Here is a 26,808-nt window from a genome sequence, read left to right on the forward strand (position 1 = left end):
CTGACCTTTAAAAGAACCAACTTTGAAACCATTAGCCTACTCAGTAAACTTTGTTAAAATGACTGGAAGATACATAATGCTGTTTTACTTTATGCTTCCTTTTTTCCTTCTGAGATAATGTTCAAGCAGTTTCCCATATGATTTGTTACTGCACATCCATTGGGTTTTTTTTCCTACAACCAGCCATGTTTTGATGCAGAATTAACAGCACCTTTTCTGCCTGACGGACAGAGTGGGCTGCTGGTATAAGCAAACAAGAACAAGAGGAACAACCAGCACCGAGCTAACACAGACGCTTCCAAATATCTTATGTTGGTTTGCTCTGAGCAGGTATGAAACAGGACAGTTACAGCTGAGACTGGACAAAAATTATTCCTATAAATAATATGTAGTTTTCAAAAGCTCATTTTACAGTGCATCTGTTAAAACTGCATTGTTTGAATTGTAATGATTATTTCTGAGGGAAAGTTACAGAAAAGCCACCTTGGCTCTGATAGGCTGTCAATGTCTTGCTCAAAGGCACCTCAGCTAGGAAAACATTGAAGGGTGAACACATTGATGTTTACCACTAAAAACTTTGGAACTTTGAAAATTGAACTTTGAAAATTGAACTTTGAAAGTTGAACTTTGAAAGTTGACATTTGTTGCATTTGCAATTGTCTGAGGTTAAATAACTGAATTACAAGTTATTAACAGTGATAAAAGCGACAGAAAGTAATTTCATCTCCATCTTGTCGAAGACTACAGCCATCTGTGAGGCTTTAGCCTACTACTACCAGCTAAATGCTAACATCATTTTCACACATGCGTAAAACATATCGGGTTTCCACCACGGATCAGGTAGTGACAGTACACTTTGTTTACCAACTTCATCATTTTAGATTAGCATGTTAGCATGTTATCATTAGCTAATCGGCATTAGATATTAAATTCAGCTGAGGCTGGTAGGAATGTCATTAGATTTGTTGGTCAGAACCCAATGTATTGGACAAATTAACATTTTGACCTGATGATAGCACTTGATGAAAAGTCACAGGAGCACAAAGGTTTTAACAGGTCACCCCGAGGGGGGCATGAATGAATGTATCAGATCTCACTGCAATCCATCCAATAGTTGATGAGACAGTTCACTAAAAAACAGAAATGTTAAACCCAGTGATCACCTGACCAGAGGAAAAGTGAGAGGATTACCAAAGCCAAGAAGATTCATCCACTAGGGACCATGAATCTTCACAAACTTTATTAACAATCCATCCAGTCATTGTCATTTCAATCTGGACCAGAGTTGTTTACCAACCAACTGAAATTACCAAGATGCTGCAAGTGTGGCTAAAAATAATGCTACAACCATAGCAACAGACAGCTTTATTCCTATCTCACTATTAGCATGTTTCTCCCTGTGATCTCAATAGCATGTTTGCAGTTAGCTTCCACTCATTCAGTGGTATGTTCCAAACATTTTTGATTACGGCAGATATGTGAAATCAGACAGCGTTTTCATAATTCTTGTAAAGTTCAAAAAGATATCAGTTTTACTTACTGTACAAAACGTAGCCGTACAAGGTGCTGCCGGGTGTTTGAGCTGCTGTGCTTCCATTTTGACTAACAGCAACAGAAGAAACACACACACACTTGTGCACACAAACAGAATACACATGTACACACACTCCCTGTCTGTTGATATCAGACTGAAATACAGACAGAAAAAACCAACACTTGTCCCGTTTTCCCCCTCTAAGTCAATGTCTTTCCTGCACACACACACACACACACACACACACACACACACACACACACACACACACACACACACACACACACACACTCATTGTGTAGAACAATCCCTCATACACAGACACAATCTCTTCCTCACAGACATACACACTCTCTTTCTCAAAGAGACACACATAATCTCTTTCTCACACACACAGACAACAAACACACGCACACACACTCGCACTGTGTCGAACAATCCCAATGCTTGTGTCTGACAAAGCCCCCTTCTTCCTCTGTAAAAGACCTGTTTGTCTGGAGATGAATCTCAGTGGGACATTCACATTCTGGTGAACACAAACCAACAGTGAAATATAGCATATATACAGTATACACATTTGGATGCATGTAGATGGACCAAAATAATGTCCTGGTTTTACATTTTCATTCGTGGTTGCTTGGGATTTGGGCTGTCATGATGTTAGATTTTCACTACACGATTAAAATAATGATATTATTGCAATATCGATGGAAAATATTAATGTTCAGTCAAATTCACCTTTGACTTCGTTTATTGTGTATTTTCTCTCTTTTGACAATTGAATTAGACTCAAATACAAGTGCAGCTAATAAGTTATGATAGCTCCCACCATTTTGGACTCCAGCTCTCCAATACTTCAAAGGTCAGAACTGTCAGGACAGCTTTGTTAACAGTGTGAATTTGTGGGCTAAAGTTCATCAAGTTGATCAGTGTTGCAAAGATGTGCACAGAATTACTTCATTCTGTGAGCAAATCTGATCACAGGAAATCAATTTGAATGAGTTGATTTTTCCAAGAAATTTCACCACTTTAGATGTTGGTGTGACCTAAACACCTCAGCTAAGCTTCAAAGAAGCTCAATGTAAAATTTGTAAATCTGCATTCTGCCATCAAGCCATGCTTTGTTGTTTAGTAACTAAGTTACTTTAGTAAGTAAAAATGAGGCAATTTACAGATAAAAAAACAAACAATACATACAGTACCTGTATATTGTATTTTTACTCATAAATTATAAACTTACATGTTTTTTTATGTACATGTTTGTTTTGTATTGGTGTCTCTCACCTGTTTATAGCTGTTACCTCACAACCCAGTTATTGTGAGCTATTCCTTCGTACAATTACGAACATGAATACATGATATTGATACATACAGTAATTCATTTGTTGATATACCGTACACTGTGGAGCAGCAATGGGGTATTTGTATCCTCATAGAAAAGAGTCACTTCTCAGTATGTGTTCATATAATATGGCACTTCAGCACATGAGTAGAACATTTTATGACAGACCTACATGCAGGAATTATGCCACTCTACTCCTCATTACTGTCCGTTGATGAATTGGGAAATATTTGCTGTAAACTTAGCGGAGAGAGTCTCTCGTGTTTTATAGTGTGTATTTCGTTATACAGTTGAAATCACTGTAATTATACCAGAACACAAAACAACTATATGCATATAAGGGGTTCATATTACATTTAGATACATCAATCCCAAGAGAGAAGGGTCTGAAATGTTTCACTTGAAGAACAACACTTGCAATGTCATGTTAAATTAAATCTGTAGAGCAAAGTAAAATCTTTACAAACTATAATTTTATACAGACAACTATGGGGTAAGGCCTAAAATGCAAAGGTCTGAGCAGACAAAAAGGGCACTTTGTGGAGTGAAAATGCATTTTAAGGCTCAAAATGTAGAATTAAAAGACTTCTTTAACAGTTGCAAAAGGTAAATGTTCACTGTAAAGTCAATGGTTGAAGCTTCATTGTTCAGTGGAAACTGCTTTGCAAAGTATCTCAAACCACCTGTATTCAGGCAGCTTTTGAGTCTGTCTCTGGAGAGTCCTTATCATGGATAGTATATCAAAATCCTGAGGGAAGAATCCTCATCCAGTCTTAATTCTGCCATGAGATTTTCCCATTAAAGAGTAGTTGTAATGGTCACTTAGACTACTTGTAGGTATGTAGATTTGAAGTCTGTTCCGAGTGCGTTTTTCGCATTGCATTTGTAAATGCCAGAGTTCATGAGCACAGGGCTCTGTATGTACAGACTGCCCTCCTCTGTCATGTGGATCCCTCCCTGTACTGTGAACCGGTTATGTGGAAGCAGAGTTGTACGTCCAGGCAATGTCCATGAAATATCGGGCTTTGGAATACCAGTTGCAACACAATTTAATGTCACTGGCGATCCCCGGTTTACTCTTGTGATTGCGGTTAGCGTACTGGTGATGCGTGGTGGGAAAACCATCACTGCAACTGGGTAGGATAGTGTTGATGAACCAAAAGAGTTGAAGGCCTTACAGATGTATGTTCCTTTGTCAAAGGTGGCGACCTGCCGCAGTTGGAGGGTCCCATTGGCAAGGAAAGATACCCGGCCAATGGTTTGAGGTTTGTCTAAAACAAGGCCATTGGGTAGGGTCCACGTGATTGATGCCTGGGGCCAGCCATCAACAGTACAAGGCAAGTTGAGATTGAGGCCATAAGTGATCTTCATCCCACCTGGAAAAGTCAAATTTGAACATTAAATGGATTTCGTGTTAAAATGACAAATACAACAAAATATACAGCACAAGTGATATCGCACTGATTCTATATGATACTTTTAGGACATTTTCCTATTTAAATTGTTTCTGGTTTGTTGTCCCTCTTGGTATAATTTGTCTGGGCAGATCTGAACACTTAAATCATCCTCAGTTGTACACCAAAACAATCACATCAAGGTCTCTCTCTGGTCACAAATTCTGGAGTGGTTGGTTTCCTATCTGACCCAATCACAAGCTGTATTCTGCAAGTTTCAACTAAATGGCTCTTCCAGCCAATTGCACTTTGCATACTCGGATGCAGATGAGTGAAATCAGTCGTCATTAGCAGCTAATCAATGACTGGACAATAAATTGAGGTCTAATCTCGACTAACAACAAAGTTCATTGTCGTCTTGATATTTCGGCAGATAGGACGTTCTTTGGGAACTTGGGTTATTAGATTTGTGTGTGTGTGTGTGTGTGTGTGTGTGTGTGTGTGTGTGTGTGTGTGTGTGTGTGTGTGTGTGTGTGTGTGTGTGTGCGTGTGTGTGTGTGTGTGTGTGTGTGTGTGTATGTGTGTGTGTGTGTGTGAGAACAAACCAGAACAAGGGAAAAAGCAACAAGTTTACCAACCACTGATTTGGACTGTATGTTTGAAAATGCCCTTAGTTCTTTTATCTACCAAACTAGTCAGACTGCTACTTCATTCATTTGAGATGTAAAAACTTACCTGTAGTTCCTCTGATCACTGGCTTCCTGCCTGTCTCTAGTGCATAACGTTTTTCCGCTTGTCCTGCTACATTTTTCGCTAGGCACCGGTACACTCCCTTATCAGTTGCAACCGGTTGAGATATCCGTAGAGTTCCATTGCCCAAATGATGGGTGAAGCGTTGGAGTCTGACACCCGGCGTTAACATTGTCCCATTTGGTAGAACCCATGCAAACTCTGGGTGTGGCTTCCCACGAGCAGGACACTCCAGGATCAATTCCCTGCCATCTTGCTTTATTGGTAAGATTTCAATATTGGGAACAGCAAAGCTAGGTTTCTCAGCTAGTGATGCCACATCTAATTCAACCAAAAGTGAGGCTTCACCCAGGTGGTTTTTAGCAAGACACATGTATCTCCCTTCATCTGTTTTCCTCACGCCTCGCAGCTCCAAACTCCCATTTCGGTGGACTTGGAAGCGACCGCCAAGATAGGGTGTTGTGAGTGAGTGGCCATAAGGAGTAACCCACCAGACTCTTGGTTCGGGTTTTCCTTCCACTCTGCAATCCAGAAGCACAGTTTGGTAGGAAACACCCAAAACTTTTGTGGTACTCTTCCCTTTCATGCTATTGATAAAGGGTTCCTGGGGTTCAACTTCAAGTTTCACGTTTTTAACGTCATCACCAGCAGAATTTCGTGCCACACATGCATATTTCCCTTCATCAGCAAGTGTTACCTTTTTCACCACTAATGTCCCATCATCCATAACCTGAAATCTATCTGATGATACTGGTATCACATCATTTCGTGGTGAGATCCATGTGATTCTTGGTATAGGATCACCTGTTGCTTGACAGCTTGATTTAGCAGATTCTCCCAACTTCACTGTCATTAAAGATTGTGATTTTGATCTAATCTTTGGAGCATTTGGTCCCACTTTGACGTTGACCTTTCTTTCATCTTTGCCCAGTTTGTTCTTGGCATAGCAAGTGTAGTCACCCTCATCTTTTTTACCCATCTGCTGGAGAAGTAAAGTTCCATTGCCAAAGATAACGTAGCGGCGGTTTCGAAGGCCGCTGTCATCTGATTGAAGGGCGTTGTTGATTAAAGTTCCATCTGGAAGACTCCAGGAAACTTCTGGATCAGGGAGGCCTGTTGCAACACAGTCCACCTGAAAGGAAAGGAAAGGAAAGGAGGGAGAATGAGAGGAAAAGGTAGGAAAAATTTGTGTGAAATATGAATCTAGAACTATATTCAATTAAAGATCTTATTGGTTAGCAGCTTTTTTTTTATTATTAAAATTACAGATCTTTAAAATAAACAAGCTCATTTTCTGAGCACAGGAGAGTTAGGCTTCACATTAAGAATAAAAACAACTGACTTAATAGAATCCTCTGAGGGTTTTGAAAAGCTCTGATTAAACCCAATGTACACAACCTGGCACCAAACAGCAGAGGGAGACACCGTTAGCAGAAGGGTGGTAGAACATTTAGCTGCTATTAAGTTTTCTGGCTGTGTGAATAGGTAACTGCTCACGTTTGCCATATCAACTTTACGAGGTGTCAGTATGTCATGTATGTTGTGTTTACAGCTTATTCTGCTGACACCAAGAGGCAGAAAAAAATCTAATGACACTGCTTTAAGATGCTTTTGGGAAATAAGACACTGGTGTGTTATTATAAGAAGAAATGTGGTCGTAAGCATAAAATAATAAAAAGGCGATATACTATATATATATATATATATATATATATAATATATATATATATATATATATATATAGAAATATACAAGAAAACTCCAGGTGCATATTAAAAAGTGCCCATAATATTTGATCCTGCCTATCCTACTTTAAATTAGCTTTGAGCTAGCTCCTCATAGCTACCTGGAAATTTTCTCCAAAAGTGACCCTGGTCTGTGCAGTCCTCACATGTTCGATTCTGGGAGCAGTCATCAACACCTCCACCTGATAGAGCAAATACATTAAGACCTTTTCATGTGAAAGAAAATTTCAGTGAAAACTTCAGTCAGGCATCAGCCAGGTATTGATCACTGAGTGATCTTTTGCCAGAGCATATATAGCAAAATAAAAGTCCTTTCATTAACTGTATGGGCAAGGCCCTTCTGAATCCTGAAGGAATCAGCATGCAAATAAATGTAAGACTTAACAATATTGACTTTGATAGTCATTAAAGATTCCTAATGAACAAAAACTTTTCTCAGCCAAAAATTAAATGTCGACTAATGGAAAAGAGTTGGCAGTAAAATGAACCCGCCGCCAAGTCGTCATCTCTCCTGTTCATACCTGGAAGAGCTCCATGTCCTCCCCATTGGGCCGCTGAAAGACACACAGATAATTTCCACCATCTAGCTCTGTTAGCTGAAGAATCCTCAGAGTCCCATTACGGAAAACTTTAATTGGTCTCTCTGGACTGCAGGCAGATGGGCGAGAAAATGAGGTTGAGAATAATACAGTCAGTCAAGTTTAATGGCACCTTCAACCTTTTAATGCAAGTATAGTTTTCCCAGTACTGTACTGGTTCGTGGAATTACAAAAGGAGGTATTTCAGTTACCTGTATCGATGCTCCATGATGGTCTTCGAGGGCAGCTGCCAGATGGTCCCTCTAGTGGATCCAGTAGACTCTGGACAGTGGAGGTAGACAGCAGAACCATACATAGCGGAGACAGAGTGTTGGCGGGATGGCACAGCATGGTGAGGGGTTGGAGGAATGGGAAGAGGAGCAGGAGGAGGCTGGCGGGAGAAGGAGGGAGAATCTGCCCTCACCTCCAGCTGGACAGTTCTTTTGGCGATTCCCACAGTGTTAGTGGCCAAACACTCGTACCTTTGAAAAGATTGATTGCAACCTGGTGGTGAAGTCACAGCTCACGAGCTCAGGCACAGAAAAGCATTTTCAACAGCTTGATAATTTTGAGTTGAATTTTAAATTTGTATTGCTTGGAGCACAAACACAGTACTTTGCCTGATGATACACAACTTCTAACTTTACATACAATATAAAACACCTTTCCTGCCAAAATTGTGAGTTTAATGTGTTAATGCACTTCAGCAGAGACAGAAGTGCTTGTCAGATTGTTGACTCAAAAAAATGTAGGATTGCAAGCCATCATCCAACAAAAAGTGCAACCCAAAATTGCTATCATACCAAAATATGACACAGCGGTATACTAAAAAATTAAAAGAAATGTGATTTTTAAAATCACAGCTCTGACATGACTGCATTGCCTGTATTTTGGTTTATTTTTCATATTTTTGGTTTGCATTTCATAGTTTTTCAATGCGCTTCTCAGTTTTTATTTGTGCATCTCAGTTTCTCTGAGCGTGTTCATTAGAGTAAATGGACAAAGGATCCTGTGGTGGGGATTCTGTGTAGTGTGGCTCTGTTGTTCATCTATTAGTCTGATAAAATGTCAACCGTGTCCTGCCAGGAGCTCTGGAAAGAGACCACAGAATTCCGATGCTATCAGCATTTGGGCAGTAGCACTACCTAAAGGTGCAAATTAAAGTAATTTCCACTGTCACTTTTCATCAGTGATTTATGAAACCTTACTGCTGACAACGGATAACTGTTTGGAAAATATGTTACGACATCTACAGTTACCGGAATTTATTGTAAACAAATGTTAGAAAGCTTGAGGAAAAGTCAGGGGATCACCAAAGTCATCAGGATCAGGAGCATCTGAATGTCTGTACCAGATTCCATTGGAAACCATCCAGTAGTTGTCGAGATAGTTCAGTCTGGATAGGAGTGGTGGATCAACTGACATTGCCATGATAATGGTGACGTGCATCCCTTATTCAACCAGACATTGAACTACCACATACAGACAGATAGAATCATATTAATATAGACTAAAAGAAATGCATACCTCCCACCATCAGATGGCGAAATATTCTTCACAAGCAGTGTCCCATTAGGGAAGACAAACAGCCTGCGTCCCAGGAACTGTGATGGCTTGACATGGACGCCTGACGGGAGCATCCATTTCAGAGCAGGCACTGGTTCGCCTTTCACAGAACAGTGGATATACACACTCCTGCCTGGTGAGATGGGATTTTATTAGTCTAGGATATGTGCTTTGACATAGTAAACATTTTCTTGTCTTCGTTTAACAACCATTCATGAGGAAAAGTTTTAATTAACTGAATTAATCAATTGATGAATTGAAATTTCTGTACCATACCTGGCTGAATGAGCACAGTATCCGCTGCTCCTTCACTGATGCTTGGAGGTAGAGCTGCCACGTGGAGATGATAAGTAATTGTATCAGCACCTGCTGCATTACTTGCTATACATTTATAGTCCCCTTTGTTAGAGAAATTGGCAGAATTAATTTGCAGGGTTCCATTTTGAAGCAGAGACATTGGAGAGAGGAGAGTGTGAACAGTCCCAACTTCACGAACAAACGTCCTGTCCGGAAGAATCCAGGAAATCTGGGCTGGTGGTTTTCCAGAGGCGAGGCAGTCAAGAGTCATACTTTTCCCTAAGTAAACTGCTATGTCTGTGGACATTGGTGGTTGGATCTTGGGTGCCTCAGTCTGGACAGCTAGGGTGGTGACCATGCGATCGGATCCAAACCTGTTCTGGGCTGTGCAGAGGTACTGGCCTCGATCCTGAAGCTGGATGTTTTTAATAACAAAAGTTCCATTCTTGAAAACTTCAAAACGAGGACCATGCTTGGTGTTGGCTGGGATGGTGGCCCCTGAAAAGGTAACAGAAAGGTAAAACCTTTGGTGTCCACCATTGAGTATGAAAAAGACATAACAGTTGACAGATCTGACCCAGGTGCCAATAAAAATGAGCTGAAAGCAAAACATACACTGCGTCAATCTTTTCATCTCTTTTTCTCTTACCTGTGGAGACTTTGGTCCATGCAATTGTAGGTTCAGGATTCCCCGTTGCTTTGCAGGGCAGGAAGACATCACTCTCTGCGAGCACCGACACACTAGCTGTAGCAACTGTGGTGATCCGCGGCTTCATCCCACTACTTCCAGCTCCCAACACCCATGGGAAAGGTGGGGCAGCTGTGGGCCGCCGAGAGCTGATTCGTCCTGCTACAAAATTGGAAAAATTCAAATAATAAAAATAATATCAATATTACTGAATATACAGTACATATCGAGTACATACCGTATATCTGACACCTACCTTCGACAGGCCAACGACCTCCATGCAGAACCCCGGGGGTGGTGGGGAGGTAAGGGCGAGGGGTTGGGATGAAACCAGAGAATGATGACAATGACGGCTTAGCAAGGTTTGGAGGTTGCACGTTGTAAGTGTAAGAATCAGCAGCTACTGGTGGTTTGGGGGTGTAGGGTCTATGCAGGGACGGGAGGTTGGTTTTAGGTGTGATGGGGGATGGGGGATTGTTGTAGCCTGTGCGGGGTTTTGGTGTCACCATCCTCCCTAGCTGAGCGATTCGATCGAGCTGCGCCTAGAAAAGTCAAAATCGAAATGATCAATAAATAGTTTTAACCTATTTACCTGGCATTAAATCCCACCTCTGAGAGCTGATGCATCATCAATTGTATTGCTCAAAGAGCAAAAAGAGGCTAAATGCTCTTTAGGCTATCGAGTTGGGTGATAAAACTGTGGGTTTATTGCTACGAACAGCCCCTTTAAACATTGTCATTGTTGAGCCATTGTTAATCTACAAACTATTAATTTGGTTACTGCAGCATTTCAACCTTAATTAGGATAAGAATCCAACTTTTTTAATAGACAACAAAGTAAATATACCAAAGAAACATGAATTTGAATTTGAATTTGAAGAGGGCATCAGTTTTTTTCCTCACTTTGCCATGAATGACACCACCCTCTGCTACACCTAGTGATCATTTACTATTCCTAATTCAGCCCTTCGATTGATAGTTCTCGTAAAGCACTTACCTGTCTGTATCTGTTCCTCAGCCTTGATAGAAACAGCTGATCTCTGGTTTGGGTCCTGCCACCCATGTGATGATTTTGATGATTATGATGTGACAGGTGGGGATTACTGAATATGGGGTTTCTTATCGTTCCAGAAGGCGTAGATGTGGGCTTGACTGTTTCAGCTGTGATTTCTGGTCTGTTGGTGATGACTGGGCCTTGAGCCCAGGGGTGGGGGAGAGGCCAGGGTCTATGGGTGGGCACAGGGTGTGATCCAGGACCTAGAAACCAAGAGCAAAGATTTGAATAAATACATATCCATGCATGCCAAACATGGTTTGTACATATCATAACATAACACCAAGCTTTTGGCTTTTTTGGTATATTACAGTCAATATAATAGTCTTGTTCATTATTATTTATCTATACACTTTGTTCCAATCTTTTTTATTTCAAAACAGCATTTAATAAGGAAATCGTTACACAGCAATCATATTTACCTTGCCTTGGATGAGGAAATGACCTTTGACCTGGCAAGGAAGGATAGAGGGGGTAGTAATGATGATGGTGGTGTGAGGGCCAGCGGGAGGTTGGGGCAACTCTGGGAGGCTGAGAATGTCTGCCTGGATTCACGTTGCCCTGTCTTCCTGGATTTCTATCTTGATTTGTGTGTGTCGTCCAGGAAGTGGTGGTTTGCCCTTTCCCCTGGTTGTTCTGATGGAGCCAGGGGTGAATTGGCTCCATTATTGGGAAACTGTGGATCTCAGGCTTTACTCGTGGCTTGTTTACCTCTTTACCTTCACTCTGTGTGACTTCCTCTCTTGTTCTCCCTCCGGTTGAATGTGAAGTAATGACCTTAGAAGTGGAAGCTCTTGTTTGGGTTGGTGTATTTTGCTCTGGTGAAGGTCGAGTGTTAAGTCTTGGTCTATTTTGTGTTGTTAATTGGATGCTATCCCGTGTATTGTAGCTCTGTGTAACCCACTCCTTTTCAGATTTTTCTGTGTCTCTCTCCCTCCCGTCTTTATCTGTTTTGTGTTTTTCTTGCCGTTCACTTGCTGTTATTACCCCACTCTGACTCTCTCCTGAAGGATTTTTATTGTGTCTGCCCTTTTCTTCAGTTTGTGTTCTGACCTCAACTGTCTGTCCTTCAGATTTCTCGAGGTCGACAGTGTATTTCTCCTGTTCATCAACAGTCCTTTCAGTTGGACGAGGGGTACTATCTGTCTTTGGAGTGACAATTGTCTTTGGATTAGGTAAATTATGTCCACCTGGAGAGCTACCTACATGTGGAACTTTTTCTATAACTGATGGAAATGTGGTAGGGCTACTGTCAAAAGTGGAATGAAGAGTTTCATTGTTTAAATCTTCCTTGGTATCCAAACTATCACTATCCTTGTAATTATATTCTTCATAATATTCACCTTCCTCTTCCTCTGGCTTATACTCGACACTCAACTCATCATTTTCCACTGTGGTTGGAACAGGTGTTGTAGTAGTAGTGGTGGTAGTAGTAGTGGTTGTGGTCATCGTTGTTGTTGGTTGTGTGGTGGTTGTTGTTGTTGGGGGAACAGTTGTTTGGGGCTTGTTTAATGGATGGTAGAAGGGGTTTAAGTGTGGATGGACTCTTCTCAGCGGGGGTTTTCTGCGTCTATAAGGGGGCCTTCTCCTGTTTGGCCGACCAGGAACAAGGTTTTGGTTCCTTCTCCCCTCTCCAAAATGCTTATTTTCAGACTGATCAACTGGTTGGGGGGTTCCAATAGCAGGAGATTCTGTGATAGATTTAGGTTTTTCTGTACTCCCAACAACATGGTCTAGGGATGGTTCCATAATTCTTGGAGGTTCTGGGTGTAAAACATGTGGGAGACTTTCTGATATTTCAGAGTCTTTACCAATATTTTCTTTTTTGTCTTTCTTTGAATGGGCCTCTGACTTAACTCTTGTGTTCATGGCGAAATTTGTCGGCTTTATTGTAATTTCAAGAGAGGTAGTAGTATGAGGTAAGTTGTTAGTAATAGTAGCAATTGTAGTGGGAGTTGTTGTAGTAGGTTTGAGTGTACTTGTTTGGATTGTTACAGTACTGGGCTCCTCTAGTGACTGCTCTGTGGGCAGAGCAACACTTGGTTTAGAATTAGCTTTAGCCAATATCTCTGCCCAACGATTTGGATCTAATTCCTTAACAGATTTATTGGGTTTTCTTTTTGAATCTTTAATTCTTATCCTTTTCGAAAACCCATTGGGGTTCCTTTGCTGTGTTCCTACCCTCCTAGGAAACTGAGTTGCAAAAGGACGTTTAATTTCCTGGTAATCTCCCCCTGAACCCTCTCCTTCCTCCACGCTAGAAGGTAAGAGCTGCTTCTCTCTCTCTGTCTGTACTTTAGACCTATCAGAGGCCTTTTCTTCTGTGACTTCCACCATGTGTGATAGCATGTCAACTCCATACAAATTTGAGGCTAAGCAGCTGTACTCCCCTGCATCTTCTTGTGACAACTTCCTTACTACCAAAGTCCCATTTTCCATCACTTCTGCTCGTCTTGTTTGTTGTGTGGGGAGTAGAATTTGATTTTTGGGCAGGTACCACATAGTTTGACTTGGCTGAACTGAGGTCACGTCACAAGAAAGAGCTAATGAGCGTCCCTTCTCAACTACAATTTTCTGACCATTGAAAGCAGTGGGGCTAAGTGAGAGTTCTTTAATGGTGAGCCTCAATGGCATCAAATCCACACCAGCTTTTGTTCTGACCATACAGTGGTAGAGGCCTGAATCAGACAGTGTGGCATTTAAAATCACAAGGTCTCCTCTTTCTGAAATTTCTGTTTTATCATTTGCTTCCTCCACAATGGACAAATCTGGAAGCATCCACTCCACTTTCACTTCCGGATTTGAAGTGACGACACTGCACTCCAAGCGAACCTTTGAACCCTCAAGAGCTGTCTGAATTCGCCCCGCTGTCCCTCTGTGAATCAGTGCCCAGGAAAAAGCAGAGTCATTGTCATCTTCCTGCCCTCTATGACTGCTGACGTGCTTGGTAATTAAAGTAGTGAAATCCATCACCAGTTTCTTAGTTGTTGTCTGCTGTCTGTTGAGCCTCAAAGTGACTCTTGGTTGCAGTAGCCATGAGGGTTCTGCGACCAAATGCCCTTTTAGTTCTGTAAAATATGGGGAATTTTCATTTACAGCTTGGGTATACTGATAGGTCACTCTGCTTGCATTTCCTCTCTGTTGACCTCTCTCCAAGATAGCAGGGCTTTCATAGTAATATGCAACCAGCTGCCATAGATTTTGCAACGTCTCCCGATCAATCTCACACTCAAGGACAGTCACCAGCGAAACATTGACAGATAACTCCGCAGGTGAATGTGAATTTACAGTCCAAGTCATAGGTGAACTGTCTCCAGGGTGACGCACATCACATGCTACATGAGCATGGTTTCCATGGCTGTCAGAGAGAACAAAGGTCAGGTGGCCCAAAGGTTTTTCAAAGTCCCGGGTATATGGAAGGTCAGGCTCTGCTTCAGATTCAGCCCACACCGGATTGTCCCATTGTTTGAGGGGGGAGCGAAGAGCTGGTCGTTCACAGCTCAGCTTGTCCAGAGTTAACCCTAACAAGAGGGTGGCATTCAGGGGTTGAGGAGAGGAGCACTGGGGGCAAGTCTCACTGGAGCCACGTTCCTTCTTGCACTTTATTACACCTGGGAGAAAGAGGGGCAGAGGGGAAGACAGGGAGAGATAAAAAAGGCAGCAGGAGAAGGAATGATGGAAACAATTCAAGGAATTGGAGGGGAAAATGAAGGAGGAGAAAGGGTAAGAAGGCAAAGGCAGTGAGGGAGAGGTAAGTAAAAACAGAGTATGGGAAAGAAAGAAAGAAAGAAAGAAAGAAAGAAAGAAAGAAAGAAAGAAAGAAAGAAAGAAAGAAAGAAACATAGCAAATGGGAAAAGAAGGGGGGAAAGATGAAAAATAAAACATGAATCGGGGTGAAATTTTATCTCTTTGTGATTTTCAAGGTCAAAGTTCATGCATCTACTAATACAGTTCTGGCAGTCACATACTCCCGTTTTCAAACAAAACAGGGAATAAACATAATGATGTATCATCAACTTCTGTGCTGATACAAACAGCTATCATATGGGACTGGTTAAAAATGATTGGTGAAAATGTCACAAAACAGTGAATGAAAGCATGTGTGTCATGAACAGTACTGGATGGAAAGAAGGGTAACGAAAAAGTATTTAATCAACCTTGTAGTTTACATATGGAGCAAATGCAGTCAATTTAATGAGAGTGGCTGTGTCTTTCATATGCTTTGCAGAAGCTGGATGGCAGGCATATTATCCCTATGTTCAGCTTCAGGTAAAAACACTATTTTTACATTTATGTGTATGTTTTGAAAATATAGGGAGATGTTAAAGCCAATTATAAAGTTATCATTTCCTGCCCTTAGATAAGTAATGCAATTATAATAACAATGTGTGTATGAAATTATGTGTAAAAAAAATGTGACAATGTTAAAGAGGTCACTCATCGAATCAGCAGCTTGAGTTGTCATCTTTACGGGTCAGCCACTAGCTAATGAACAAAGGAGCATTTAACAGCTGAAGACCCAGATGTTTCACTCACAGACCCAATGTGTTAACAGGCAATGGATGATGTTTGTGAAGTGATTATATGTTCATGTTGTGTTTCCACTTCCCCTAAGGGGCCAAAAAATCAATTCGGGCACCTTATAATTTTACATTCCTCTCATACAAACCTTTACATAGTCATTAAGTTGTTTGTTGTCTGGTTTAGATAAAACTTTTTGGCACCACAGAAATGAAGAAGTAAGGAATACTGTCAAATTTCAGTTCTAATGTGAGAAAATAAGTTTAGAGAACTCCTTCATGTCTCCTTACCTTCATGTTTGGAACTCCATTCAACCAGCCACTGAAGTTGACAGTCACAGGTCCAGGGATTACCATGAAGAGAGAGAAGCTCCAGCCTGGGAGCAGTCCTCAGTGCTGCTGGAGGGAGCTGCTCCAATAGATTGTCTGACAGGTGTAAGTGTCTGAGACAAAAACATTATATGATTTTCTTCATTTATTGGTCTGCAGAGTGACAGGGGATGGGGCCTATCTTTGCATGCAGTGAGCAGAATTGTAGGGAAACAAGTTCAACAAGCAATTTGGGGTCTACCAGACCCACATGTTTCTAAGTAACTACTTTCTATGACCTAAAATATTTCAAAAAGGTTGTTTCAATTTTCCATAAATAAGAGAAATATTCACTGTTGTTTGGTTTCTTACTTGAGTCCAGAGGTCCAAAAGCTTCCTAGTAGTGACACTGTGATGAAGGTATGAGGATGGATCTCTTTGAGGAGGTTCCCCTCCAGCTGCAGGAGTTTTAGGGAGGTCAGGCCAGAAAAAGAGTATGGCTCTATAAAGTCTAAAAGGTTATGGTCCAGATGGAGACGGATCAAACCAACAAGACCATCAAACAGACCAGCGTTTAGTGATGTTAGCTTGTTGTAACTCAGCTTCAAGATCTGGAAACAAGAGAATTCGTGTTATACTCACATTTACTGAATATCAAAACTCTTTTGAGCAGTTATTACATTAGGAGACAGAAGGACTTAAACTGAGAAGCACAACCCTAGCACACAATTGGCTTCAACAGAAAAGAGAATCCCATCCTAATTATGAGATGAGAGTTCTTTGGAAACAACTGTTCCTCCAAAAATTCAAGTACTCAACCCAACCCAAATGGAGTCTTGGATGTTCCAGAGTGCCTTGTTTTCAGTTCTGGTGTATTGGCATGGATCTTTGGTCTGTTTAAAATGCAATTTTAGGTTCTGATTGGACACATCTGGACCCAACAAAACTCATTGCATTTTTTTTATCAAGCAATCAAAGTGCAACTAATTACTGGCTTAAATGTGGTTTAGGAGGGGGCAGATTGGATTTGGCTGTTTGCACATACACTGTGTGTTCCTCTGCTGTTAGCAAGTCCCAGTGTGATTCACTTCTTTTATATGTGACTTCACACATATCATTTTGTCTTTGTTGTGTGTATCTCTTCCATAGAAGAAACGAATGTCATACTTAGAAAAAGAAATATCATCTTACTTAAGTAATGCAAAAGGGACTTTGGCATTGACATTTAGTGTCGTGTTATGGCCTTATAAGAAACACTCTAAGAGGTTTGACACAAATTGAAGACAGCCCATCATCAATCATAAGTATTTAACCACATACTCTTGAGATCTGTTGGAACTACTGGACTTCAACAGAATCTACAAAAGACCATGACTTTTTGCCCAATTAATTCAGTCCCAGGTGCACTTGCTCTCAGGTACATTTCAGTTTAGGTCCAAGGTTTAGTAGCGTTCAAAGTGAAACAAGCACCTGAGCTCTCAGTCAGGAGAAAGCTGAGTTCAGAGGTTATATATGAAATTGTTCCCGTGTTTCTTCTCCACCTTTACACATGCAAACTAGTTAAGAATTAGGTGGCACATTAAGAATAGTTAAATATTGGTACTTTAAGATACCTGGACACGCACAGTCACACATACACTACCTGTAATGATCTTAGGCTGTAAAACGCCCTAGGGTGGACTGTGTTAATGTCGTTGCCATGCAACATGAGCATTTCCAGTTGCCGTAGTGACCTGAATTCTGACCCCTCCACCTCCGTCAGGCTGTTATAACTGTTAGAAAAGAGAAAATAAACAGGACCAGTTACAAGGATGAAAGGGTAACAGGAGGTCATTGGGGGTTAGTGGGAAAGTAGGCTAAAATTAGTTAGCAGTCAGTGCTTGCAAGTGTGTCTGGGTAGATTTAACCTTTCAAATGAAGGGAAAAAGATAGGTGGAAGGAATGATGAATGGAAAGAAGTAATTAAAGAGGAATGACAGAGACCTCAGTCAACCTTTGAGCCCCCAATGATTTCCTCATTCTTAAAAGTTCACCACATGGAGGACAGAGGAAACACAGTCTTCTTGGATGGCACCACTATACAGTAGGCAATGGCCCAGCATACGTCTAAAAATTTAGTATAGACAGGGGCTTTTTATATCACTTTTACCCTCTTATAAACTACAACAATGTAACACTTTAAAGCAGCAGGGGTCCGTGTGAACAGGGCCCTGGTAATTGTATTAGCATTATTATAGCCACAGTCAAAATACAAGGAGTTAGTGAAAAACCTCTCTTGGAGTTTTCAGGTTTCAACAGACATCCCCCTCCAGAGTCAAACTGATTGCCAAGTACAGTATAGATCAGTAGATGCCTGAGCCAGACACATTATTCATCAAAGGAATAGAGTCTACAACAGAGGACACAATCTGTTGGCAGGGGCCGAGGGTGCGGTACATATTTAAGTGTATGAGAGCTACTCAGGCCTTCCAACAACAGGAATCAGCAGAGTATGTCTAACAGTCGACTATCCTGTAGTGAGTTCCTGAACTGTAAAACACGCAACATTCCCTGGGTGCAGTTATCCCTACCCAATTGAACACATATGGGATATACTGGAGTTTGCGTTTTTCCACTGCCTTCAATAAAACAGCCAGCTCACAATATATCATCTAGTGGTCACTTTCATCCAGAGTGTCTTTCGGTGCCATGAATGCACATATTTTTAGTGTAGGTTTCCCCATTGGGAACTGAACTTTGAACCCAGGCAGTGTTCGTGCTTTGCTTTTATACCGTAACGAAAGCTGCTGCATTCCTCCCTTATATGGGAGTTCAAGGCATTCGCATAACAAATTTCAAGTCAGACTGAGGGTAGTCTAAAACTCGACAGTCACCTCACCAAGACACGTTTGATTTGTATTTAGTTGAAATAATGAAATCATCTAAAACCAAGACTTTCAACTCTCCTCTGACCCCAATAAATTGAAAATCTCAAAGGTTGGATGCAAGGCATTAAATCGGCTATAGAAGGGATTTTTCATGTCCATGCACTGATAAAGGGTCATGCTAACACTGGACAATGTGACAGAGTGGACTTGCCAACTAAAGCGCTCAGTTAGCTTGAAACAAACTATGTCGTATGAAGTGTTGTCCAACTGCTGATCATATTTGTCATATCATTTTTTGAAAAGTTACAAAAATAGTGGGTGCATCTGAGCTGTAACTAAGAATTATTTTAATAATCCATTAATGTGCTGATTATTTTGTCGATTCATCAATTAGTTTGGTTGTTTGGTCTATAAAACATTAGAAAACAATAAAAAATACAGATCAAAGTTTAGACAAGGTAAAGCAGCAAATCATCACATCTGAGAAGCTAGAACCATCAAATATGGGGCTTAAAAATGAGATGTGACAAATTGTTTATCAAAATAGTTGCAGATAAATTTTCTGTTGTTCAACTAATCAATCAATTAATCAACTCATTGTTGCAGCAACCCGAGCCAGGCGTTGAAAGATGTGGGGAAGGGGTTTCGAATGTTTCAATCCCACAAATCCCTTCATTTCGTCATTGCAGTGCCCTGAAGCCTTAAGGTACGACTTTCTATGTAGATTGTAAGGTTTGGCACTGGCCAAAAACACATGAACCAAACCTTGCAACTAGAAATGCATCCCTAATTGGACAGTCTTGATATCTTTTGATCTGTTAGAGATCTCTGGTAAGCCCAGTAAAAGGCAGACGGACTTGTCTATGCTCTTTTTCATATTTTTTCATGAACACATGGAGAAATTATTGAAACCCTATTGAAGCCTCACTGTCACTATGCCAAACTCTCTAAGTTGGCTATATGTCAACAGTCATCTCCTCACAACCCAAAGTCCTTGTGTTTCGGGGATTGTGTTACTGTAGGTGGTCCATACCATCCTCCATGCCACTCACTGATCAATCAGCACAAGAGTTCCTTTGAAAGAGGATGGAAACTTGCATTTATTAAAGTGGTTTTCTTTTGAATTCAAACAGCACTGCTCTAAACCCAAACTAAAGGGAAACAGGCCCCAGAGTGTAAATAAGACACTCCAAACATGCCTGGTGTGAACATATACCAAAAGCTTTGCATTAGAGACGAAATCCCCCTGGTCTGCTCCCCAGTTAGCAGGGTGGTCTAATGTTTAGACCGTAAGGTCCCTAAAGGTTTGGTTACTCTCCAAATGTCTGCTCCACATATGAGAAACTACAACAGACTGCAACATCAGTGTGTTCATTTTTAGCAAATGACTGTTTGCCAAGCCCCGCCTCCTTTACGTACTATTGACATTGATGGATTTACCAATCTTTTTATTCTGAATGTTGCAAAATACAGTAGTGCTTCATTTCAGATTGAGGTCGGCAAAATGAGTCTTTCGATGACATTTGCCAACTGAAATAAAAACTATCACAGGTAGATTTCTTTCAACTGAAACTAGCCAGTTAAATAAGCTAACGTTAGCTAAAACGCTATCATCAGCTGGCTTTTTAATATGTCCACCTGACTAACTCTAAAATTATAATTCTGTAAAAGTGCCTTAAATATGAATTTGTCAGCCACATACATGATATAATCCCAGGCAAAAAGTCTGTATCCTCACCAGTTTGTGATAAAGAAAACAAAGAAACAGTATTGTTCTTGTATTGTGGTGTCGACCTAGTTACAATGAGGAAAAAAAGTTCTTGCATGTCCAAGTATGTAAGCTTAGCAACCAAACAGTATTATAATGAAATACAAGACAGCGGTTACATTTATGCATATGCATATCGGTAACACATTTGGCGGTTGTTGCTGGAATGTAAACTTTCCCTCTGTAAGCCAGAGACATGGAATCAGCCTCTTACTTAATGTTGCTGCCATGTGAAAATCATATAGTCTTTTTGTTTGCTATTTCATGCATCCACTGTGATATATTATATTCCTTTCCTCTGTTTATGTGTACTGTATGTGTTTTAGGGGTTTTCCCACCATGCAACATGTCTTTATAATGGTTAAAGACAGATCCATGAAGCAAAGATCAGAACGTTCTATTGTTGTAGGTATCTGTTACTTAATTCAATTTGACCTGAAGGGGGTGGTGTAATTTAATATGAATATCACGCTTTCTGTTGCTAAACTATTCTCCACATAATCCCTGCAGTGTAACGCTGGTTGTATAAAGCAGCATTATTTGGAATGCACTGATATCTGTTCCCACAGCACAGGAGCACATATGGAGACAGTTTATCTCCTGCGGACTGAACTAAAGCGTGGCACCACATAGTACCCACTTTGCGACCATTTACTTAATGAAATGCTTTATCACATCAAAGCATTATATTCAGTAGTAAAGAGTTGAGAAGCTACACTCAGCATTAAAGTAATGCACCTGAAATGCAGCGATCGCCGTTCCAGCAATAGACTCTCACATGCAAATGGGAAACCTAGTGCGAACAATAGTGTAGCTCTGGCTGCTGCTTGCCAAGTAGTTTCTTATATTCAGAACAGAGGCTGGGCTATTTCTCTGCCGTGCTGGAGGGCAGTGAAAGCTCCATCCACTATACAAAGACCCACATGGAAGTGATTAGGAGATTTATTCCCTCCGGAGTCAGTTTAGTACCACACGCCACATGCTGGTGCTAAGGCCTTATCTTCTGGGTTTAAAGCAGGTTTAGTCAAATTAACTGCACCACAGGCTACATACAGATTATCGCACTGATGAGCCTGTTCTCTTTGGTATGAAAAGGTTTCTTTTGTTCTTAAGGCAGGTTGACATGATAAACTGATGCCAAGCAGCAATATGTTTTCATTATCCCACCTCTTGAGGCAAGAGAGTCATTCCTCTAGAGGATCCGTGGTATTAAAAAATTATGTGATAAGCTATCTCATCAACCAAAAACCACTTGCCTTAGCATTTTGGTCTGTGAGTTATTTGAGGCAGTGTTGATAATATGTTAGTTAAAGAAAACATTTCCCTGTCAAATAACCTACTCCACATTCCACACTATTTCCTGTGAAGTGTTTTGTTTTCTTCCCCTTGGGCTGGCATTGATAGCAGTGTCTCTGTGATTCTGTGTGGATGTGTGTTTATGCGTGGTGATCGAGTCTTACCCCAGGTTGAGCCTCTCTGTGTCTCTAGGAAAGGTTTTTGGTATGGTGGTGAGGTGTCTGAACGTACAGTGGACCTCTTTAACGCCAGGACAGCTACAGGTCCGCGGGCAAGACGGGGCAGCATAGACAGGGGAGATCTACGCAGGGAGGAGTGGAGATGTGAAGGAAGAAGCAGCCGACAGGATGGGAGGAATATGTGAAAGAGGGGAGGAGGTCAGGGATAAAAGAGAGAGGGCGCAGAAAGAGAACTCGAAGGAGGTATGAGGAGGCAGTGAGCGAGGCAAATTCAGAAATTCAGAAAAGATGAGATAAAAGAAGGAGAAGCAAACAGATAAGTTCAGACCTGTGTAGTAACTGGCAGTTTGGAAAGAAATCAATACCAAGTGAAATAAATAGACTTGAGGCTATTATGAAACAGACCAGGTATATTAAAATCGTGCCATCCTGTGCCAAATTCCATCAAATTTACATTTGATTTATGCGTCGTAGAGCCAATACTTATCTTAAATTCAAGATTTTCTCAGAAAGGAGGAAATAAATACTTTATTCATAAATCAATCATAATGTTGTGTTTTCCCTCTATGTCAGCCTCATACCTTTAGCAAACTTAATAATGACTATGGCTTTTGACAGGAAACTGGGTGGTGTCCCAATGATTCAACATCTTCAGCACAACAACATTTTCACATTGTCTTCACAGACAGAAAAACTCCTGCTAATCCTGACTGTCACATTGTGAGTTTAATCAGACAAGCTTAGATGATTTAAGCAACTAATCACTGGCTACTGTAATAATTTGAGAGCTTCTGCAAGGAAGATTTACCGTTTGCCACAGAAGAGATGAGAAGAACAGGGGAAACCAAGCTGCAGCCAACCTGCAGAAGATCTTGGCGCACCACCACAGCGCCATGACTGGATGGCTGTCTGACCGCTCACGCCATTCATACACCTGGAGGAAGGGATGAAGTGAGTGGATGCACAGATGTATGTCAAAACAAGCTAAACATGAAAAACTGATAAAGATTTATCTAGAGCTGTTGTAGAGGATTGTTGATCCATGTTTACAGTAGATTAGAATGGTAGCAAGGTGTACCTTCCTATATCTCTTGCCCACTGCATAGTGCACCAGTCCCTGCAACTCTTAAAAGGCTACACAGTTTAAAGCATGTGAAGAATTATAATTTGGTTATTGTATTGATAAATTAATACCTCCATTATGTCCTTGGCACATTCATCTACTGACCACTAATTCTTGTAATTCTCTAGATCCTAGGCTTCATTATAGTAACTAAGCAAAATGTATACACCTGCAGGAACTGAATTTTTTTTGACCACTTGGGGGCAGCACAATCAAGCTGTGACCATAACACATACATATTATCTTATAAAGTTTATATGGAAAACTTATTTTATTAAAATTATACTTATTATACTTATTACTATTTACTTATTATTATTATACTTATTAAAATTATAGACATCCCAGAGATATGACACAACACCACCATTCATACGGTCTCTACTTTCGCTAGCTAATCGCTAACTTTGTCCGTCTGCTGTTTTGTGCTGGGCAGGTAGTCTTATTAAAAACAGCTGCTCGAGCTGTCCCAACACTGATGAGAATGTTAACACTAAGTCAAAACAGAAAGGATGTGGGTCGTGAAAGCAAAACAGTGAGCAAAAACAGGCTACAAATTGAACATAGAAAATTGCCATAGACCTGAGGGGAGTTGCAGAGTATCAATTACATGTAGTCATTTGATCCAATGTTAATATAAAAATATTGAAAAGAACAGCTTTATGGTAGACTTTTATCATGAACAAATTTATTTGAATAAAATGTATTTCTAAAAGCGTTAATAATGGTGGTTTGCGTTGGCTGGTTGTATGGGTCATTATTTAAACTGAAGCGTAGGAAAGTTGTTTGATGTTAATTCTCCTCTGTGACTCTGTGAGTCAACATCTTTACACAGCTGTTTACTTATACTTCTCAAAATAAGCCACATTCACAACCACAAGGCCTTAATGTACATCACAAGTATTCACTCGTTTTAATTTCTTTTTTTTTACTTCGGAGACCTAATGAGTCAGTGGAAATGCAACATCTTACTCAGATTTAGTTTTTAGCTTCGACGAGACATGATGAAAGAGAAAATTACCATAATGATTTGCAAAATGCACCTTATTAATAACCATTTTACACAAGTCCAAGCTGGCACACCCTCAAATGTTACATTAGATTAAGAAATTAAGAAAGAAAGAAAAGCCACCTGGTAGCATTTTATGGCCTGAGAGAGAAAGTTACAGCTGCTAGAGAAATCTCCACAACTGAGTAAGTTGACAACTGTAGCAGCTCACTTAATACCAAACTATTTGCCCTCAAGGTTGATCATAAGTGTTTATATCCTGGCTCCGCCTTTCCTAGGGGAACTCAGCGGAGTGTAAATCCTCTTTAATCCAACATAATCATGCTCAAAACTAGGAATATGTGTTTATTTGTAGACTCACAATAGACACATCATCTGTTGGCGTTGTGGATTAATGTCTCAAAGTCAAACTGTTAGCTCCAGCGAACACTGGAATAGAAAAGAATTCAATACAATTCAATACAATAGACAGTAGAGTGGAAAATAACCACTTAACACTGGCAATTGTGGTTTTCTACAGTGCCAGGTGGTTTGGCAGTCATTATGTTGGTTTAAATGTTAACATGCTCCTTTACATACCAATTACATACAACCACAATCACTGAAAAACACACTTACACACCCACATACACCAATCTGATGGTCGACAAACTCAGAAATGGGGGGACGAAGAAAAAGAGAAGTGTTCACAGGTAGAACCAAACAACACATATTTAAAGTCATTAGAGGCCAGTTTGAGGTTTCTGGTTTCCCCCTCTGTCTCTGTTGTTCTCTCTTCACAAGGAGGATAATTCACCTAACAGCTGTGTGTGTGTGCGTGTGCGTGCGTGTGTGTGTGTGTGTCTGTGTCGTGCATGTGACAGGAAGACAGGAGGAAAGTGTCCTTCAGCGACCTGAATCATGATGTGTTATCATTATTTCAGTTTTATAATCATGCTCTCTCTTGACTCTCTGTTACACACACAGTATGGACTTCCTGATCTGACAAACACATTAACCTCTGTAGAGGGCAGCCAGGCTCACTGATGGCTTCAGTGGTGACAGTTCAGATCAAATTAATAGTTTCCTACAGGAAGATTATCTTCATGTTTTAACACCTGACAGCTGGTGAGAAGTTTGACAAATGTAAGACATTCTCAATGTCAAGAATCCATGTCTCTTTACTACTAAGGTCCATAAGGTGGAGGCCACCGACTTGTTAGCTCTGTAATATAACACTTTCACCACTGTGATGAATGTGACTGAATCCTGTCCTACTCTGTTTTACATTATTGTCTGGTCACAACAAAAATCTACAGCCACGCTTGAGGCTGTACACTGCTTTGAGCTAAATGCAAAACATTAGCTTGTTAACATACTGATATCTAACAGGTTTGACGTGTTCACCGGCCTAGCATAGCATGTTAGCATACTAACATTTGCTAACCAGCACTTAACACAAAGTAGGCTATATCTGAGGATGATGGGAATATCATTTGCTTTACAGGTTTTAAGATTTTTAGTCTGAACCAAAGTGGAGAACTGACAGACTTGCATTCATTCCCATTAGCATGGCTACAAAATTGACAAAATAATCTTAATTTTATAATCTTAAAACTATCTCATGGTCTTGGTCAGCAGAGGACTGTGAGAAGCAGTTGAAATCTTTGGGGGGAAAAAGCTAATCATGGGACTTTAACATTGCATTAACTGATTAGAAGTGTTATAAACACAACACTGACATTAACTTTGAAGTTGATAGTGAGCTTGTTAGCAAATGGTTGCTGAACAGATATGGAGCAACATTAGCATTCATCTTGAGCCATCTTTCTGACGACATGACAAATGTAAATCTAGTATCACTCGCCATGTGGCTGTTTGAAAAAAATATCTGGCTCTTTAGCTGCTAGCTAAATGCTAGCTAGTAGCTAACCTGGGTGACTACGCAAATTTTCGCCCCTATTTCGCGATGTGCCGTCTTTAGAGCACATAAACAGACCTGTCACGCAAATAAGTTTTAAAACATACAATAGCCGACCATTGTATGAATCATGGAGACACCAACACGGGGATGAGATGCGACTTGTCAATTTTACCAGTCAGCACCTCAGCTAGCAGCTTACCTATTGAATCCATGAAGATATTGTCGTCTGTCGTTTGGTGCTGAGGAGGGAGTGGGTTTTTAGAGCTGTGCTCAAAATAGCCGCCTCCTCTGCTGCTATGAAAACTCAGAGACTGACCCAAAACAGGAAAGTTGCAGCCATAAAATCAAAACAATTAGCTGAAAGTAGCACAGAGTTAGGTGATAATTACCTGTGGGTTGGTCACCATGAGCAGCACCTTTCACAAACATGTAGTGTTTATTATAGCAAGTTAAGATTATTTTGTCAAAATACTATTTAGGCCACACGATCAGGAATGAAATCTCATGCTCTAATTATATACTGTTGATATGGCATGTGCATTGACAAAGACTAGGGTAATTATTTATGTATCCTAAGAGGGAAATCCTGATCTGTCCACAGGGAGGTCAAAGGTCAGGGTCAACTATAAAACAGAGGCTCTGGAGCTGTTTGAGATTCTTTGCTGTGGTCAAGGATATTCCAGCAGGAGAGACTCTTTGCAGCAAGAGCTTGTGGCCTCAGGTCTCTAATGACTTTTCCACCTTGTGGCTAAGATGATAAAAACTCATGCTAAACATTTTCAAAAGTCAGTATTTGACATTGGTCATATGATATACTATACTGATAAATGCCCAATATTGTCCATGTTAGTAACCATCCGTTCTATATTTTAAATGAAATGTTGA

General features: G+C 40.6%; 1 protein-coding gene across 1 annotated transcript; it reads right to left on the minus strand.

Annotated features, from left to right (window-relative positions):
• Positions 1–2,867: 2,867 nt before the first annotated feature.
• LOC111226781 (matrix-remodeling-associated protein 5-like) lies at positions 2,868–23,088 on the minus strand. The gene is made up of 18 exons (XM_022752092.1): positions 23,083–23,088; positions 22,697–22,822; positions 21,874–22,010; positions 17,421–17,550; positions 16,151–16,389; positions 15,761–15,912; positions 12,944–14,559; positions 11,048–11,151; positions 10,892–10,946; positions 10,151–10,436; positions 9,856–10,056; positions 9,186–9,704; positions 8,871–9,042; positions 7,556–7,825; positions 7,287–7,413; positions 6,867–6,947; positions 5,006–6,152; positions 2,868–4,252 (listed from the first exon to the last, which is right to left on the minus strand). Exons 1-18 carry the CDS (start codon positions 23,086–23,088, stop codon positions 3,699–3,701), a joined length of 5,922 nt encoding a protein of 1,973 aa, XP_022607813.1. The 3' UTR covers positions 2,868–3,698.
• Positions 23,089–26,808: the final 3,720 nt, after the last annotated feature.

This window comes from Seriola dumerili, unplaced genomic scaffold (genome assembly GCF_002260705.1).
Source record: "Seriola dumerili isolate Sdu_G_001 unplaced genomic scaffold, Sdu_1.0 BDQW01000161.1, whole genome shotgun sequence".
NCBI lineage: Eukaryota > Metazoa > Chordata > Actinopteri > Carangiformes > Carangidae > Seriola > Seriola dumerili.

What these genes read in the sequence shown, in the direction of transcription:
- LOC111226781 (XM_022752092.1), bottom strand. An exon ending in ACAGAGAGGCTCAACCTGGG is followed by an intron (nt 17,551 to 21,873) that starts GTAAGACTCGAT and finishes CTTTTCTAACAG; the next exon opens with TTATAACAGCCTGACGGAGG. An exon ending in TACTGTGCTCATTCAGCCAG is followed by an intron (nt 9,043 to 9,185) that starts GTATGGTACAGA and finishes CCATCTCACCAG; the next exon opens with GCAGGAGTGTGTATATCCAC.